At 52.1% G+C, this 17,823-nt stretch overlaps 2 protein-coding genes across 2 annotated transcripts; one reads left to right on the top strand and one right to left on the bottom strand.

The window, feature by feature from the left end:
- Positions 1-3,019: 3,019 nt before the first annotated feature.
- On the top strand, positions 3,020-9,073 carry MAPK7 (mitogen-activated protein kinase 7). Its single transcript, XM_007526176.3, has 6 exons — positions 3,020-4,666; positions 5,056-5,221; positions 6,366-7,432; positions 7,524-8,143; positions 8,408-8,541; positions 8,653-9,073. The coding sequence occupies exons 1-6, from the start codon at positions 4,435-4,437 to the stop codon at positions 8,804-8,806; spliced, it is 2,373 nt and encodes a 790-aa protein (XP_007526238.1). The 5' UTR covers positions 3,020-4,434; the 3' UTR covers positions 8,807-9,073.
- On the bottom strand, positions 9,010-12,204 carry MFAP4 (microfibril associated protein 4). The gene is made up of 6 exons (XM_007526215.3): positions 12,068-12,204; positions 11,738-11,816; positions 11,391-11,545; positions 10,776-10,872; positions 10,509-10,691; positions 9,010-10,231 (listed from the first exon to the last, which is right to left on the bottom strand). The coding sequence occupies exons 1-6, from the start codon at positions 12,071-12,073 to the stop codon at positions 9,984-9,986; spliced, it is 768 nt and encodes a 255-aa protein (XP_007526277.1). The 5' UTR covers positions 12,074-12,204; the 3' UTR covers positions 9,010-9,983.
- Positions 12,205-17,823: the final 5,619 nt, after the last annotated feature.

Below are 17,823 nucleotides of genomic sequence, written 5' to 3'. Positions count from 1 at the left end.
TCCTTTCATAGGTGACTGGGATCTGTAGTCTGACCTGCATGCTCTACCCACTGTCTAGGACTACTGACAATGAGGGGGCCCACTGCCATGAGGTAGGCCTGGGAGAGTAGGGGAAACTGCCCTTAGGAGTGTGTGATGCCCTCCCCTCTCCCGCCTCCCAATTGATGAGGCTTAATGTTCTGTCACTTAAGAAGGCCCCTAGGACTTGTATCACAGACGGATAATAGAAATATAGATGGCTAGAGCTTTGGGTTGAAAAGATTGAGGTCCCAGGTTTGATCCCTGACATCACATGTGCCAGGGTTTTGCTCTGCTTTGGTCAATTTCTGCTTTTTTTTTTCTTCTTCTTCTTTTTTTTTGCCAGAGTACAGCATAGTTCTGGGTTATTTTATGGTGCTGTAAAGGATAGAACCTGGGAGCTAAGAGCTTCAGGTATAAAAATCTCGCGCAACTATCATCCCATTTTCTCCACCCTCCTTTTCCTTTTTTATCACTCTCTTCTGTTAAGATATGTATGGGGGGTGGGGGGAGTCAGCCCAAAGCTACCCTGCTGGTGACCAAGAAGGAAAGAAAAAGAAAAAGGGAAAGAAGGAAATATTGGGTTGTCAGAAAAGTCATGACACATTTTTCTGTTTTTCAAAGCAAAAATGTGTCACAACTCCTAGTTCCTGGCACAAAGCTACAGAAGTCCATTATTTCCTGAATGATAAGCAGGCTAGGAGCATCTTTTGTTCCAGTGAGGTAACTCTGGGTGGCTATTGGGTGGGGACCAGCCAAGTCATAATTATAAATCATGAATTTCAGCCCTGCCCACGATTCTTTTTTTTTTTTCTTTTTTATTTAAGAAAGGATTAATTAACAAAACCATAGGGTAGGAGGGGTACAACCCCACACAATTCCCACCGCCCAATCTCCATATCCCACCCCCTCCCCCGATAGTTTTCCCATTCTCTATCCCTCTGGGAGCATGGACCCAGGGTCATTGTGGGTTGCAGAAGGTAGAAGGTCTGGCTTCTGTAATTGCTTCCCCGCTGAACATGGGCGTTGACTGGTCGGTCCATACTCCCAGTCTGCCTCTCTCTTTCCCTAGTAGGGTGGGTCTCTGGGGAAGCTGAGCTCCAGGACACATTGGTGGGGTCTTCAATCCAGGGAAGTCTGGCCGGCATCCTGATGACACCTGGAACCTGGTGACTGAAAAGAGAGTTAAGTGCTCCGGGAGGTGGCGCAGTGATAAGGCTTTGGACTCTCAAGCATGAGGTCCTGAGTTCGATCCCCGGCAGCACATGTGCCAGAGTGACGTCTGGTTCTCTCTCCTCTATCACTTCTCATGAATAAATAAATAAAATCTTTAAAAAAAAAAAAAAAAAAAAGAAAAAGAAAAAAATGAAAAGAGAGTTAACATACAAAGCCAAACAAATTGTTGAGCAATCATGGACCCAAAGCTTGGAAAAGTGGAGAGGAAGTATTAGGGAGGTACTCACTGCAAACTCTAGTGTACTTCTGCTTTCTTACTTTGGTGCCATACTCCAAACTCAGTCAATTTCTGCTTTGCGTTTCTACTTCTTTTTTTTTTTTTTTACATGCATAACATTCCCCAGATTCCCATTTAACAATACAACCCCCACTATTTCATTCATCATTTTTCATGGACCTGTATTCTCCCCACCCACCCACCCACCCCAGAGTCTTTTACTTTGGTGTAATACTCCAATTCCATTTCAGGTTCGACTTGTGTTTTCTTTTCTAATCTTGTTTTTCAACTTCGGCCTGAGAGTGAGATCATCCCGTATTCATCCTTCTGTTTCTGACTTATTCTGCCCACGATTCTTACTGTGGAGAGAGGAGACAAGAGAATTGACTATCTGGACATAACACATGTGATGCCTTCACCCCCAGAGATATACTTGGTCTCAGTTTATCTTATTTTATTTTTATTTATTTTGCAGCAATATGGATACACTCGCATTCATCACAGTAGAAAACGTTTGTGTTTCAAATATCATCAAGACAGTGAAAAGACAAGCTAAAGATTAGGAATCAATATCTGTAAACTTACTTATCTGATGTAGAACCTAGACTCAAAATATGTAAAGAATTTTTACAACAATAAAAGGGAAATGACACAATTAAAAATGAACAAAGGATTTAGACAGCTGTTTCCCTACTGGAAAAAAGTTCAGTGACCACTAAGTGTTTGTTTTTATCATCTTAAGTCAATAAACAGGTGGGGGTTGGGTGGTAGTGCAGCCGGTTAAGCACACATGGCAAAATGCAAGGACCTGTGTAAGGATCCGGGTTTCCAGCCGGCTCCCCACCTGCGGGGGGGGTCGCTTCACAAGCAGTGAAGCAGGTCTTCAGGTGTCTTTCTCTCTGGCTTCCCCTCCTCTCTCCATTTCTCTCTGTCCTATCCAACACCAACATCAATAACAACAACAATAACCACAACAACGATAAAAAAACAAGGGCAACAAAGGGGGGGGGGATAGCCTCCAGGAGCAGTAGATTCCCAAGGAGCCCCAGCAATAACCGTGGAGGCAAAAAAAAAAAAAAAAGAGAGTCAATAAACAGGTGTATTAAGATTGTGAAAACTGAGCTATCCTCCAACGTGGAACTTTCTTTATGTATGCTTTAGTAAACAGTTTAAAAACAAAAACACGACAATGGAGGAATATAAACAGATTTCATTTTTGAAAATTTCAAGTGACGTTGTAGTATGACATATCAAGTGTGCCTCATTGGAAAACAGTATGCAAAACAAACAAAAATCCTTTTCTGTTGCCAAAGCTTTTGTGCTTTGGGCCAACAGGGTATTCCCGTGGTGTGTATTTATGTGTGTGTGTATAGTCGCTTTGTAAAACAGCGGCCCTTTCAGGGTAAGCTATTAAAATAAAACATCAACAGAAAAGCATATAGGCACACCAAAATTCATTTTAGTCTGGGTCCACTGTTTGGCTACTAATTTGCAAGTTAAAGAGTAAGTCCTCAACTTGGCACTAAGCCCCTGACACGGGGTTCCTGCCTCAGCTCTTTTTCATTGATGAGCTAGTAAAGGTTTAAGAAGCGGTTGCAGTTCACCTCTCTACTACTCGGCCTTCTTACTTTTGCCTATCAGTGTTCCCAGTTCCAGGGCCCGCCCTTTCTCCTCGCACTTGGCTGGGGGGGGGCGCGCAGCCACAGTTGTCAGAAACACTGCCCTCAGTTCCCAGCCTGCCAGCCCCCCTCTCCCAGCCTCATGCTCCCTCCGCGTTGAGCCTTGGAGGGCTGGTACCCAGGAAGTACTAGTTGTACAATGGATGAGTGGCCGGGCTGTGCCCTCTCTACGCCCGGCTGAAACACGGTTCTGAGAATGGGACGAGGAGAAACAGCCTGCTCGTGGTCTCCGAAGCAACCATGCCAAGCTGGAGACATGCGGCCTCGGAGGAGGGAAAATGCAGGAGGCTAAGAGACAACGAGCTGTCCAAGGAAGACGCCATTTCTGCCAGATGGAGCAGCCACGCAAAGTAGGTGGTGGTGGTGCCCTGCCAGACGCTCTAGAAACCAGGAGGACCAGCGTCTCTGTGGTTTTACGGGACTGCTCAGCACGCAGTGACTGGACATTCACACAGCTGGGCTCCCAGAATCGATCGGGAAAGTGCGAGGCATAGCCCGCGAGGAAGTGGGAGCTGATAGGACGACAGGAGTCAGAAGGAGGGGAGATTTGAGAGTCAGCTGCCACCAACAGGCCCAGGTATCCCAGTTTCTCCCAACTCCCCGGCTTGCAGAAACTCTTCCTCCAGGACGAAGATGCGCGCGCAACCGTACGTACAGGGGCGTGGCCTCCCATTCAGGTGGCGCCCAGGCTGCCCGCGCGCATGCGTCGGAAGACAGCTCTGGGCCGCGGCTCAGCCCTGCAAGGACCCTTTGGGCGGCTCCTGCCGGAGAGCTAGACAGAAGTGCGCGCGGAGGCGTGGCTTCCTCCGTTAGTGGGCTAGGATTGGGCGCTGAGAGTAGAGGGGGTGGGAACTTTTGAAGAGACAGCTTAACTATTGGTCAGAGTTTGGAGGGCGTGGTCTTGGGAGGCGGGGCGGGCCCGGAGCGACACTGAAGTGGTGGTGGCGGCCTTGAACCAGATAGAGAGCGGCCCCAGGTGTCAGCCTCCACAGGGGTTTGTGCCGCGGTGACCAGTGCACTTCCCAAAGCCTTGAGGGGGCGTCGGGGTGCGGCATCGTTGGTGAGTGAGGACCAAGAGGAACCACGCGCCCCGCCCCTGCCTCTCTTCCTGGACTGCGCCTGGCCGCGCCTCCCCCAGCAGGCCTGTTCTGGGCCCCAAATCTGAGCGTTGCACGCCGGTGCCCAGGGCTGCGGCGACTAGGGGGCTAGGAGGGACCCAGGTCCTACCCCTTCCGCCCCGAGAGGAGGGGAGGCAAGGCCCGGGCCGGTGCCCTCCGCCTCGCCATGGCTGAGCTCCTGAAGGAGGAGGACGGGGATGACGGTTCCGGGGAACCCCCCAGCCCAGCCAAAGCTGAACCTGCCAGTACCGCCGCCTCGGTGGCGGCGAAGAACCTGGCCCTGCTCAAAGCCCGCTCCTTCGATGTGACCTTCGATGTGGGCGACGAGTACGAGATCATCGAGACCATCGGCAATGGGGCCTACGGGGTGGTGTCCTCTGCGCGCCGCCGCCTCACGGGTGAGCCCCGAGGGGCCCCTCGGCCCGACTGGGGACCACCAAGCCCCTTGGAGCCCCTGCTGGTGACACTGCTGTCACTTGCCTAGGAAAATGACAGCCCAGTTAGATCCCTCTGGGGCCAAAGGAGAGAGTGATGGGGAACAATGGGGTAGTTCTGCCTGAGAGAGAGAGTGCAGACAGGTGGGATGAGCCAATATAGCCCAGGCTTCCCCAGCTGTGAAGACAGATGTCTGATGGTAGATGATGGGTTCCCAGTGCAGAGCCTGAGAGCCCACAGGGCAGGTCCCCAGTCCAGAGAAGCTGTTAATTTTCCAGGAGGGAGGTGTTGAAGGGTCCTGGCACCTCCCTGTAGCTTACTTTATGGCCACTGCCTTTTCCCCTCTTCCTAGGCCAACAGGTGGCCATTAAGAAGATCCCCAATGCTTTTGATGTGGTGACCAACGCCAAGAGGACTCTCAGGGAGCTGAAGATCCTCAAACACTTCAAGCACGACAACATCATTGCCATCAAGGACATCTTGAGGCCTACAGTGCCCTATGGCGAATTTAAGTCTGTGTAAGGAGTGGGGAAAGGAGAGGGGAGCAGAGCTGGGTTCTCTTCTGAAGCCTAGAGATTCTGATGGTGTTCTAGAAGGCCACCTGAACCTGCCACGGCAGGCAGGGAAAACCTTTGAGTCCAAAGCCACTGCTACCTGTTGCCAGTGACAACAGTGAACCCTCAAGAAGAGTGCAGATGTGACAGTTTGATTTTCAATTTATTTTTTTATATTTTATTTATTGGATAAAGACAGCAGTTGAGAGGGGAAAGGGAGATAAGAAGAGACAAAGAGAGATACCTGTAGCACTGTTTCACTGTTCTCAAAGCTTTCCTCCTATAGGTAGGGACTGAGAACTTGAACCCTGCTCCTTGTACATGGTAACATATACACTCAGCTAGGTGCCCTGTCGCCTAGTCCAGGTTTTCAGTTTTTTAGAAAAAGATTTTGGTGGAGTGTACATGTTACTGTGTGCAGGGATCTCAATTCAAGTCTCCCAGTTCCCATCTGCAGGGGGAAGCTTCACTACTAGTGGAGTTTTCAGTCTCTGTTTAAGAAAGAAAAAGGAAAAAGAAATGACTATGGGGAAGCAGTATTGTAATGAAGGTATCCAGTCCCAGTGATAGTTCTGGTGAAAAAAAAAATTGATGGGAGAGAATGAGATGCTAGAGCACCATTCTGCTTCAGCATATGCTGCACAAGGGATCAAACATGCAAGACCTGTGCTTTGCCTTCTGAGCCACTATCCTTGCCACAAGATTTTAGGGAACCTTGGTATATTGGATAATAAAGATAGGATCTTCATCCCATAACTATACCTTGTTATTCCAATAGCAGGCATCATTAGTCAATCAATCACAGTATGCTTTCCTACAGAAAATAGACTAGGCTTCCTAGTTTCCTCATAGTCCTTCAAACAGCAGTTACCAAACAATAGGTATGGTTCTAAAATGAAATCTATAGGCCAGTTCTTAAGTTGGGCCAACCCTACTTTTTTTGGAAAGCTTTCCTCTGAAGTGGAAAGGGATGTAGCTTAAAATCTGTGGAAAAGTAGAGAGTCTGGAATCTCTGCTAGGCCCCACAGATCCTTCCTGGATCTGTGGGGAATGTGGTGAGGAGAGGTTGGCCCAGCTATTTCACATCTCTGTCCCCCATCTCTTGCAGTTATGTGGTCCTGGACCTTATGGAAAGTGACCTGCACCAGATCATCCACTCATCACAGCCTCTCACATTGGAGCATGTGCGCTACTTCCTCTATCAGCTGCTCCGGGGCCTCAAGTACATGCACTCAGCCCAGGTCATCCACCGTGACCTCAAGCCCTCCAATCTGTTGGTGAATGAGAACTGTGAGCTCAAGATTGGCGACTTTGGCATGGCCCGTGGCCTGTGTACCTCACCTGCTGAGCACCAGTACTTCATGACCGAGTACGTGGCTACACGCTGGTACCGTGCCCCTGAGCTCATGCTCTCACTGCATGAGTACACGCAGGCCATCGACTTGTGGTCTGTGGGCTGCATCTTTGGTGAGATGCTGGCCCGGCGCCAGCTCTTCCCGGGCAAAAACTACGTGCATCAGCTCCAGCTAATCATGATGGTGCTTGGCACCCCGTCACCGGCTGTGATCCAGGCTGTGGGGGCCGAGAGGGTGCGGGCCTACATCCAGAGCCTGCCACCTCGCCAGCCTGTGCCATGGGAGACCATGTACCCTGGTGTGGACCGCCAGGCCCTGTCGCTGCTGGGGCGCATGCTGCGCTTTGAGCCTAGTGCCCGCATCTCAGCCGCTGCTGCTCTCCGCCACCCATTCCTGGCCAAGTACCACGACCCTGATGATGAGCCTGACTGTGCCCCACCCTTTGACTTTGCCTTTGATCGTGAAGCCCTCACCCGTGAGCGCATCAAGGAGGCCATTGTGGCTGAGATCGAGGACTTCCATGCACGCCGAGAGGGCATCCGTCAGCAGATCCGCTTCCAGCCCTCCTTGCAGCCTGTGGCCAGCAAGTCTGGCTGTCCTGATGTGGAGATGCCCAGCCCCTGGGCACCCAGTGGAGACTGTGCCATGGAGTCTCCCCCGCCTTGCCCTGGCCCTGCACCCAACACCATTGACCTGACGCTGCAGCCACTCCCACTGGCCAGTGAGCCTGTGCCTCCCAAGAGGGAGGGTGCCATCTCAGACAACACCAAGGCTGCCCTCAAGGCTGCCCTGCTCAAGTCCCTGCGGAGCCGCCTCAAAGGTGCCCTGGGGACAGTCTGGGGGCAGGAGGGGAGGTACTCCTGGCTAGGAGAGGACTTCATGCTTTCATCTCTCCCCCACCTTCCCTGCAGATGGTCCCAGTGCCCCTCTCGAGGCTCCTGAACCCCGGAAGCCAGTGACAGCCCAGGAGCGCCAAAGGGAGCGTGAGGAGAAGAGGCGTAGGAGGCAGGAGCGGGCCAAGGAGCGGGAAAAGCGCCGGCAGGAGCGGGAGCGCAAGGAGCGTGGGGCAGGGGCTCCTGGAGGCCCCTCCACAGACCCCCTGGCTGGGTTGGTGCTCAGCGACAATGACCGTAGCCTACTAGAGCGCTGGACTCGCATGGCTCGGCCCCCTGCCCCTTCACCAGCCCCTACCCTGGCGCAGCCGCTCCCTGCAGCTCAACCCACCAGTCCTCCTAACGGCCCTGCAGCCCAATCCAAAGGCCCTCCACTACCATCCACGTGCCCACCCCCAGGCCTTGCTGCCCCTCCTACAGGCCCCCCTGGGCCTGGGCCCCTTCCAACTGCCCCCTCCAGCCTCCTAGCCCCTCCATCACTGGTGCCACCCCCAGGGATACCTGGCCCCAGTGCCCCAGCTATTTTGCCTTACTTCCCATCTGGCCCACCTCCCTTGGACCCAGGGGGCGCCCCTCAGCCCTCCACCTCAGAGTCACCCGATGTCAGCCTGGTGACCCAGCAGCTGTCCAAGTCACAGGTGAGAGGTTGGGTCCAGACTGATGACACCTAAATCTGGTCAGGGGTATCCTTGTTTGCTGGGGGTGGGAGAGGCTCTGGGGTGCTCGTATCCCCTAGTTGTCTCAGCTCGCTCCCTGGCCCGTGAAATGTGTGTGGCCAGTGAGCTTGTCCAGAGACTTGCCAGGCCATTGCCTCAGTGACTGCTGGAGCTGGATGGTCCTGGCAGCATCGTCAGCTACAGACTTGAGCTGTTCTTGATGCTCACTGCCTTCATCCCCTGCAGGTGGAGGACCCCTTGCCCCCTGTGTTCTCGGGCACCCCAAAAGGCAGTGGGGCTGGCTATGGCGTTGGCTTCGACCTGGAGGAGTTCTTGAACCAATCCTTTGATATGGGTGTGGCTGATGGGCCACAGGATGGGTAAGTCAACTGGCCCAGCTCTGAGGCTTATGGGCAGGGCTTCCTGGGACTGGGGGCCCCTGTGGGCCTAAGGCAGCTTGAGTGACCCTGCATCTCTCTGTCTCCCTGTAGTCAGGCAGACTCTGCCTCACTCTCAGCCTCGCTGCTCGCTGACTGGCTTGAGGGTCATGGCATGAATCCCTCAGACATCGAGTCCCTGCAGCGTGAGATCCAGATGGACTCGCCGATGCTACTGGCAGACCTGCCTGACCTCCAGGAGCCCTGAGCCACCACCAAGCCTGTGCCTTGTCCCCAGGTGTGGCCCCAGCTCCCAGAGTCCCCCTGAGTCTGGGGCTGGTGGGGACGCCAGGCTTGGGTTACTCTGCAAGTTCATCTCAAACCCACCCTGCAGCCTTAACAGCCACCTGAGCCACCGACGAGCCATGACAGGATGGGGAGCTCTTGCACCCTGAGCAGTCCTTTTCAGTATTGTCTTTCTACTGTTATTATTATTGCTATTATTTTATTATTACACAACCTTTTCATTGTCAAAGCCAGGCCTGTGAACTCAACTATTCCTTCAGTTCCCGGCTCCTTTTTGGAGTTGAGGGTAGGGTGCCTTCATTAGGGGAGCAAGGGCAGCCACCCTGCTGTGGCGGGGGAGGAACGCCAGGGGCTGGCGGGGACTCCAGGCTTGGGTTACTCTGCAAGTTGGACCCTTCAGCTAGAGTCCAAGCACACCCTTCTGCACAAACTACAGCCAGAGCCACAGGACTCCGATCCTGTAATTACTGAGACCTCCTTCCTTGCTTGCCCCAAGCTCTGCAGGAGCTGCCCTCTGCCCTCTCCCTGCTCATCCTTCACCCCTGCAGTAAGTAGGGTGCTCTCCTGACTGTGACTGTGACTCATGTGGTAACCCACAGAAGCTGTGGGGAAGTATAATTTGAATACTGGGTTTTGGGACCTGGGACAGGTAGGCAGGGAGAAGGGAGAGCTATAGTGAGAAGGGGCAGGGTGCCTGCGGTGCTCTCCACTGGGGAGCAAGTTGGTGGGAGGGCTCCAGGAATGGGCTCTACTCATGGCAGCTAGAAAGGGTGGTAGGGGGTGGCCAGGTGGCCCTGCTAAGATACCCCCAGACACCACAGGCTAAGATAGAACAGTATTCCTTACGTCAGTCCCTGCACTTAACCCGCTGCGCTACAGCCTAACTTCCTCTATAGAACAGTATTCCTAACTGCCTTTGGGACAGGCATGAGTTTCCCTTGTCTGGGAAGCTGCAGCAGCCTAGGCTCAGGCACCAGGGAGCTATGGCCTGGCTTAGAGCGAGCTGTGTGGGGGGCTTAGGGTCCCGTGAGAAGCAGGTACCTGGACTTGCAGGACTCACTGACTGATCATGGAAGGCTGAGGGGGGAGCATGTACCCAGGGCAGGGGAGGGACAGTGAAGAGGGAGGCCCCCCAGCACTCAGGCCCTGCGGATTTTCATCTCGGTGCGCTTGAGGGAGTAGTAAAAGCCCTTCCACTGGGCCCAGTTGATGCCGTTGGCATAGGAGAGGTGAGAGCCCCCCAGGTAGAAGCCATTGAGGTTGGCAAAGTGGCAGCTGCGGAACCAGAATGCCCCCGAGGAGAGGGCTGCGCAGTTCTGCACGAAGAGATCCTGGTCACGGTCAAAGGTGGAGAACTTCTGGCCACTGTGGTAGGACAGGGAGTCGCCTGGCAGAGGGAAGGGAAGGGCGGTGGCTACTGAGATGGGAGGGGCTCCCCATGTTGGCAGGGGGAGGGGCTGAGCTGGGAGAGAGTGTGTTGCAGCCTGATGGATTGTGCCCTGAAGCAGCCAGCCCTCAGGTCTGAAGGAGCAGGGCAGCTGGGCGGGGGAGCAGCCAGCCACCTCCCCAGCAGGCCCAGGGAAGGGCAAGGACCTGAAAGGGATCCGGGCAGCTGGGAAGGGCTAGCCTGCCCTCTGTCCCTCCCAAGTTGACCCAAGGGGTACCTGCCCCGCCGTCCTCGAAGCCCGCCACGTAGAGAGTGTATCCATCTTCCTCGGCACTGACTGCGTTGGGGGAGATGGAGAAGTCCACGTACTTGGCATAGGCAGTGTTGTTCTCGAAGTCTTCTAGGTCCACTCGCAGCTCATACTTCTGCTTCAGTGTCAGGAGGTGTAGGTTCTGCAGCCCTGGGGGGGAGCACAGCTGGTCAGTGGGGACTTGGCTTGCCCCCCCCCCCCCACTCACTCAAACACACCCGTCCCTTGCCTTACCCAGCCAGTACTCCCCATCCGCACGACCAAAGCCATGCTTGTAGTCATTCCAGCCCCGAAAGAAGCTCACCGAGCCATTGAATCTCTTCTGGAAAATCTGGAGCAGAGACAGGACAGGACAGTTAAGGGCCCCCCAGGCCTGAACCCGGGCACTTGAAGGGCCAAGCCCTGAATGAGGTGTATTCTGGCACCAGGTCCTTTATGGAGCAGCTGGCTCCATAGGTGAAGTGGGCATTCTGGACTTTAAGCTCCTGAGTCTGGGTGTTGGTGTAGGCTGTGTGATCTTAGACAAGTTCCTTCCAGAATTACCATAAAGATTTAAGCATGTTAATTGACTTTAAGCTAAGTATTAATGGTATTGTGGGTGTTGCTGCTACCCCCATTTTAAAGTTAAAGAAATCGAGGCCCAGAGAAGGGAAGCTCAGGGCTGGGGGAATAGCTCGCTGGTAAAGCACAGGACTCTCGTGCCTCAGGCTCCTGGTTTGGACCCAGAGCAGCAGGCACTGGAGCTATCCTTTGGTTTCCTGTCTCTCTTTTGTGATACTCTGTCCACCATATGTGCAAGACATAAACATTGAAAAGAGACTAGAAGTTGGGCATGCTGCCCCCACTCACCGTCCACTTGCCTCCCTCAGTGGTCATGTCACAGAAGACAGGCACGGGCACACTGGGCCCCGAAGGGTAGATGAGGTACACACCATCTGCCTGGTAGCCCTGGGCGTAGATGTCATCACAGTCCAGGGGCTGCTGCAGGCATAACTTCTCCAGAGCTAGAGGGGGGGTGTGGAGTGGGAGGGCTGAGATCCTGGAAGTGAGGTATCCAGGCCAGAAACTACAAGGGTCCTACTAAGAGGGATGGAAGAAGGCTTATCCCTGTTCTCCCACCCACTGGCTCCCAGAGGAGGGAGTCACATCCCACAGACCTGACTTCCCCAAACCATGCTCCCGGTGGGGCTGCTTACCATCTCCCCGGATCCCAGAGGCCTGTGGGGCACAGGGGGGAGTGGAAAGGAGCAGCAGCAGCGGCAGGGCCAAGAGTACCTAGTGATGGCAGGAAGACCATCAGCGCCCCTGTGCTTCCTACCACCAAGCTCCAGAGCTCACCTGCACTTGCCCATTACACAGTCCTGTCTGAATCCCCTCCCCCCACCCCCTTCAGCCTGGACTTCTGCCTCCTCCTTGTCACCCCACTCTGGGCCAGGCTCAGCAGCTTAAGAGTTCCACCTGGATGGTGCCTTCCCAGCCACTGAGAAGCCTTAATCCCCAGCTCTCTAGGCCCCCAGACCAGATACCTCCATGTTGTCAGCTTAGCTCTGAGTGAGCTGGTTGTCTGCATCCCAGTGCACAGCCGCCCAGAGTTATGTGCTGGGCCCAGGCCAGCCGCCCCAGCCCCGCCCCCTCCCCTCCTGGCCAGCCCCAGAATCAGCATCAGGCTCCAGGCTGACACCCAAGGGGGTGGGGCCCACACCAGGGGACCACCTGTGTTTCATTAGACTTGGGGGGGCAAAGCATTGCAGACTCCCTGCTAGCCCTCACTGCTCCCTGAGCACAGCACCCCCTGGAGCTGTGCCCCCCCATCCCCTGCTTTCTGCTGCCCCATGTGGAGGGCTGGTCTGCTTCTTCCCTTCCTCCCCTGGCCTGAGTTTCATGGAGGGGGTGGGGTGGAGGGGCCTAGGTATGTCTGGGTTCTGGGGAGGGGAGGCCCATCCTGTGGGAGCAGCCAGGGACAGGGGGCTGGGCTGTCTCCTGGCAGGCACAGACATTTCTAAGCCATGAGCACAGTCTGCAGGCGTCCAACTGCTGTCTGTCTGCCCCAGCCTGCGCCAGGGCCCCTCTCCAGCCCTCTCCCATCCCCCCCTGGCTTGGGCCCCCTCAGGCCTCCTTCTCCTTCTAGAGAGTTCCATGGCCTGGCTGGCTGGTTCACACTGGTGTCTGGGGCCTCTTGTTTTCCTCACCTCACCTTTCCTTCCTTTTTCCTTCAGCTCTCACCTCAGGGGTCCCCACCCAGACCCCTCTCAGCCAGTGTCTCCTTCCCTCATCATATTTGGTGGTGGAGTTACACACACACACACACACACACACACACACCAGCTTTGGCTTACAGTGGTGCTGGGAATTGAACCTTGGACCTCAGAACCTCAGGCATGAAAGTTCTGCATAACCACTATGCTGTTTCCCTAGCCCTGGGCCTTTTTCAAAAAAATTTATTTAATATTTATTTTTTAAATTAGAGAAGCAGAGCATCACTCTGGCGTATGCAATGCTGGGGATCAAACTTAGGACTTCATTCTTGAGAGTTCAATGCTTTATCCACTCACCACCTACCGGGCTGCATCTTTTCTTAGCTGAAAGCACTCCTCCCTCAGCGGAGCTGAGGTCTTTTGGTGACCCTCATGCCACCTCCTGCCTCGTTCAGTTCCTGGCTTCCTTGGCACTTCACCTGCTGCTTGTTGCCCCACCATCTTCACACTGTCTCAGACATTGGCTCTCTTTCTCCTGCTGGACTAGTCATTTAAATCCAGCTCCCTAGCAAATTAACCCCTCACCTACCATTCATAAAGAACAATTTAGCAGGTGGGAGAGAGAGCACAATGGTTATGTAAAAATCATGCCTGTGGTTTTGTGATCACAGGTTCAATCCCTACTATCATCATCAGCCAGAGATGAGCAATGCTCTGGTCAAATAATCTAGCCACCTTAGATTTCTCACCCTGGTTGTCCCCCTGCCTTTGACCATGTAGCTACCTCTGGTGCCCATCTGTGGGTCTCTTCTCTTTGGCCTGGGTCACCCATGGGCACAGCCTTTCCCCCTACTTCCAGGCATGCCTGGCACCCCTAGAGGACCTGGAATAGAGCTGGCCCAGCATGTGCTGCCTTGTCCCTGCCCCCAGGAGTGGCAGATGGGCACCACAGCCTTGATGAGGAGCTAGAATACTCTCAGACTCCAGTAGGCTCTGCCTCTCCACTGTTGTGAACCTTTCTCAACATACATGCAAGCATATATACTTGTGCATATATACATCCATATATACACATACATACATATGTAAAAGGCGAAAGATTTATGCGATCTGAAGAGAAACCCGAGTACATATATACATGTGTATGTATGTATATATTTTAATGTCCTTTTTCTTTTTTGTAAGTGCACTGTGTACTGTGAAGGAACACTTGTTGAAGGGAAGCACAGTTCAGATATTCAGAGACGCAAAGAGGCATTCAGCTCCCCTTGGACCAGTCTAGCCCACCTGCTTGGCTTGGTTCTGTGGCTGCTGGGAATCATTGCCTCATTTTGACTCTTTCAAAAGTACATTAACATTTTTTTGTTAGGGAGTTGGGCAGTAGCGCAGCGGTTAAGCGCATGTGGCGCAAAGCGCATGGACCAGCGTAAGGATCCTGGTTCGAGCCCCCGGCTCTCCACCTGCAGGGGAGTCACTTCACAAGCGGTGAAGCAGGTCTGCAGGTGTTTATCTTTCTCTCCCCTTTCTGTTTTCCCCTCCTCTCTCGATTTATCTCCGTCCTAATCAAACAACAGCAACATCAATAACAGCAACAATAAAAACAAGGCCAACAAAAGGGAAAATAAATAATATCAAAAAATTTTTTTTTGTTTAGGAGACGGGGAGAGAGAGAGAAGCAGAGTAGCACTCTAGCACATGCAATACTGGGGATCAAACTCAGGACTTCATGCTGGTGAATCTAATGTTTTATCCACTGTGCCACCTCCCAGGCACTGTCTCCATAGTTGTGTTGTGGTCTGTCATGTTCTGGATGCCTGGGTTCAAATCTAGATTGTGCCATCTGTGATCTGGGTGACTTTGGACAAATTAATTAAAATTAAAAAAATGTTTCTGTATATATAAAGAGAAATTGAGAAAGGGGAAGTAGAGGAGAGACGAAGAAATACCTGCAGCACTGCTCAATTGCTTGTAAAGTTTCCTCCCAGCAAGTGGGGACCCAGGACTTGAGCTCAGGTGCTTAAGCATGGTAATATGTGTTTTACCAGGTGCACCACCCCCCCTCTTCCCCCCCCCCCCAGAGATTTATTTACTTATGAAAGGGGACCAAAACATCACTCTGGCACATGTGATGCAGGGAATTGAACTTGTGAACTCATTCCCGAAAGCCTAATACCATATTCACTGTGCAACCTCTCAGGCTTTGGACAAGTCACTTAATCTTTCTGTGCCTTAGTTTCCTCCTCTGTGAAATGAGACTGGGGAAAGCATCTGTTTTGGAGGGGCGGTATAAGGATCAAATGCCTAGAGCATTGCCCATAGTTAACAACCACATGGTAGATATTAGCAATCATCTTCATAATCACAACCTTGCTTCTCCATGAGTGGATTGTCCTTAACAAGAATTCTGTTCTTGTTTGTGGAAGACACAGTTGCTTGCCTCACAGTATTCATTTTTCCTTTAGTCCTGAGTGGTAAGAGCCTGATTTTTGTTCAACCTGACTCAGTAAGACCACACAGCTGAATTTTGGGCAACGAGATGCAAATTGAAATAGTGTAGGGGCTGGGAGATAGCTTACCTGGTAGAGCACACATGCCTCCCACACATGAGGTCCTGGTTTTGAGTCCTAGCACCATATGGCAGCATGAAGAAGGCAGAAGCTCCATGGATGGTGGGGCATTGCTGTGGTGTCTCTCCCTTGCTCCTCTTTCAAAGAAATCATTACAAATTGGGTGTGGCCCTATGTTCATTTCCTGACCACCAAATGTAAAAAATGAAAGCACTGTAAGGCAGGTGGCCATTTCCTGTCCCTTCTGTCCACTGTCCCACCGTGCCTGATAGGCTGGATGTCCATTCCCTCACAACCTAAGACAGAGACCTAGGCCCAGTCAGGGAAGAGTGGGGAGGTAATTGGAGGAACTAGATTCCTCGTGGCTTTGTGGAGTGGGTACAAGGTCAGAGACTCTTCTCTAGACCTCATGTGGGAGAGAGCTTTCTATCTCCACTAAGCCTCTTGTTTTCCACCCCCTTTCACACAGCTGAATCTAATCCTGACCCAGCTCTTCCAGCACATGCTGGCAAATTTTAGCTCTGGTTACAAAGAGGACAGTAATGAGAGATCAGTTGTCAAAACACATCATAAAATGTGTCCTATGTATCAAAGGCTTGCAGAATACAGCCAATAAACAAACATCAGGAGTGAGGGTGAGAGAGAGAGAGCTAAGCAGGAAAGCATCACAGTCTTGTGTGTCAGCTAGTTGTCTTTTTCAAGACATGTGATCAGAATGTCTGAGTACAACCAAGCAGCTTGATTCCTGGGCCACAGATGGGAATGAGTTTAACTTTTTATGGAAATACTGGGGGCAGAGCTAGTGAAGTAGCTCACCTGGATAGTGCACTGATTTGCCACATGCACAATCCAGATTCAAGCCCAGCCACCACTGCAGTGAAGTAGGCTTCAGTGTTGAATTCTCTTCCTCTAAGAGAGAGAGAGAGAGAGAGAGAGAGAGAGAGAAACAAAGGAAACACAGTGGGTGATGTGTTTCAGTGTGCCCCTTTGTGATGATGTTTGAAGGAAGCCCCTGATTCACTATGGTGAGGCAGTCACATGTGCTAGTTACTAGATGCCCAGCATTGTGGGAGTGGGGTGCTCTGCCTATGTTTTCAGTTTCCCTTTTAGCATGAGAGGTGGGCATTTGTCCTCCTAGCTTTCCTGAGGTTGAGTTGAGAACAAGTGACCTCAGTTGAACCACTCAAATGCATATGAACCCAGGCTTGATATGTGAAGCAAGGGCTCCCATTCTTGGGGTGTTGCCAGCCCCAGGAGTGTCTGGGTTCTTAGGCCTCTGGCAGGTGGTAGCTTTGTGAGCATAATGCTTTGTTCTATGGTATCTAGCCTGAGCCACTAAGCCCCAAACTTGGTCCTCAGTCCTACCTGCCCACTGCTAGGTAACTAGCTTGTTCCGTCCACTGTGTTTGTAAAAGAACTCAAACTTTTTTTAAACAAACATTTTTAAAATATTTATTTCCTTTTTGTTGCCTTTGTTGTTTTTATTATTGTAGTTATTATTGTTATTGATGTCATCGTTGTTGGGTAGGACAGAGAGAAATGGAAAGAGGAGGGGAAGACAGAGAGGGGAAGACAATAGACACCTGCAGACCTGCTTCACTGTCTGTGAAGCGACTCCCCTGCAGGTGGGGAGCTGGGGACTCGAACCGGGATCCTTATCCTTAGTTACTGCCAGACTTCCAAAACTTTTTTTTTAAAAGATTTTATTCATAGAGGGCTGGGCGGTGGCACACCTGGTTAAGCACACATAATGCTAAGTGCAAGGACCCACACAAGGGTCTGAGTTCAAGTCCTCAGCTCCCTGCCGGGCTAGCGTCACTGGAGAGAGAAGAGACCAGGAACTCCTGCAGCAGACTGATATGTAAATAATAATACTCGCATGGAAATACGGTGGTTTGTGGGTCCTGCCTAACTCAACCACATCTGTGCAATATCCCAACAGCTCCCCACCTGCAGGGGGAACACTTCACAAGCGGCGAAGCAGGTCTTTCCCTCTCTGTTTCCCCCTCCTCTCTCAGTTTCTCTGTTGTATCCAACAAAATGGAAAAAAATGGCTGTCAGGAGCAGTGGTTTATAATGCTGTCACTGAGCCCCAGTGATAGCCCTAGAGACAATACATAAATAAATAAAATATCTGATTTCATTAATTCCCCAATAAAGAAATAAATTATTTAAAAAATATATCTGATTTATTTTTTATTTAATGAGAGAAGGATAGAGAACCAGAACAACACTCTGGCACACATGATACTGGGAATTGAACTTGGAACCTCTTGCTTTAGAGTCCAGCACTTTATTCACTGTGCCGCCTCCTGGAGTACAACCCTGTATGCTTTCATTCTCACTGGAAGACCTACTTGGTTGGGATGAGGTGAGATGGGTGGGAGCCTTTGGGTGCTATGGTGGCTGTGCAGCAGGAACCATCAGCCAGGTGGCTGTACTCACTGAAGAGACTGGAGCGTCTATCATATTGGCCTGGCTGCCCCCCTACTCCCCTCCTGGAACTTGGCCTTCCATTCT

This window comes from Erinaceus europaeus, chromosome 12 (genome assembly GCF_950295315.1).
Source record: "Erinaceus europaeus chromosome 12, mEriEur2.1, whole genome shotgun sequence".
NCBI classification, from domain to species: Eukaryota; Metazoa; Chordata; class Mammalia; order Eulipotyphla; family Erinaceidae; genus Erinaceus; species Erinaceus europaeus.
The sequence above is the reverse complement of the archived record's forward strand: the minus strand, read 5'-3'. Positions and strand labels throughout refer to the sequence as shown.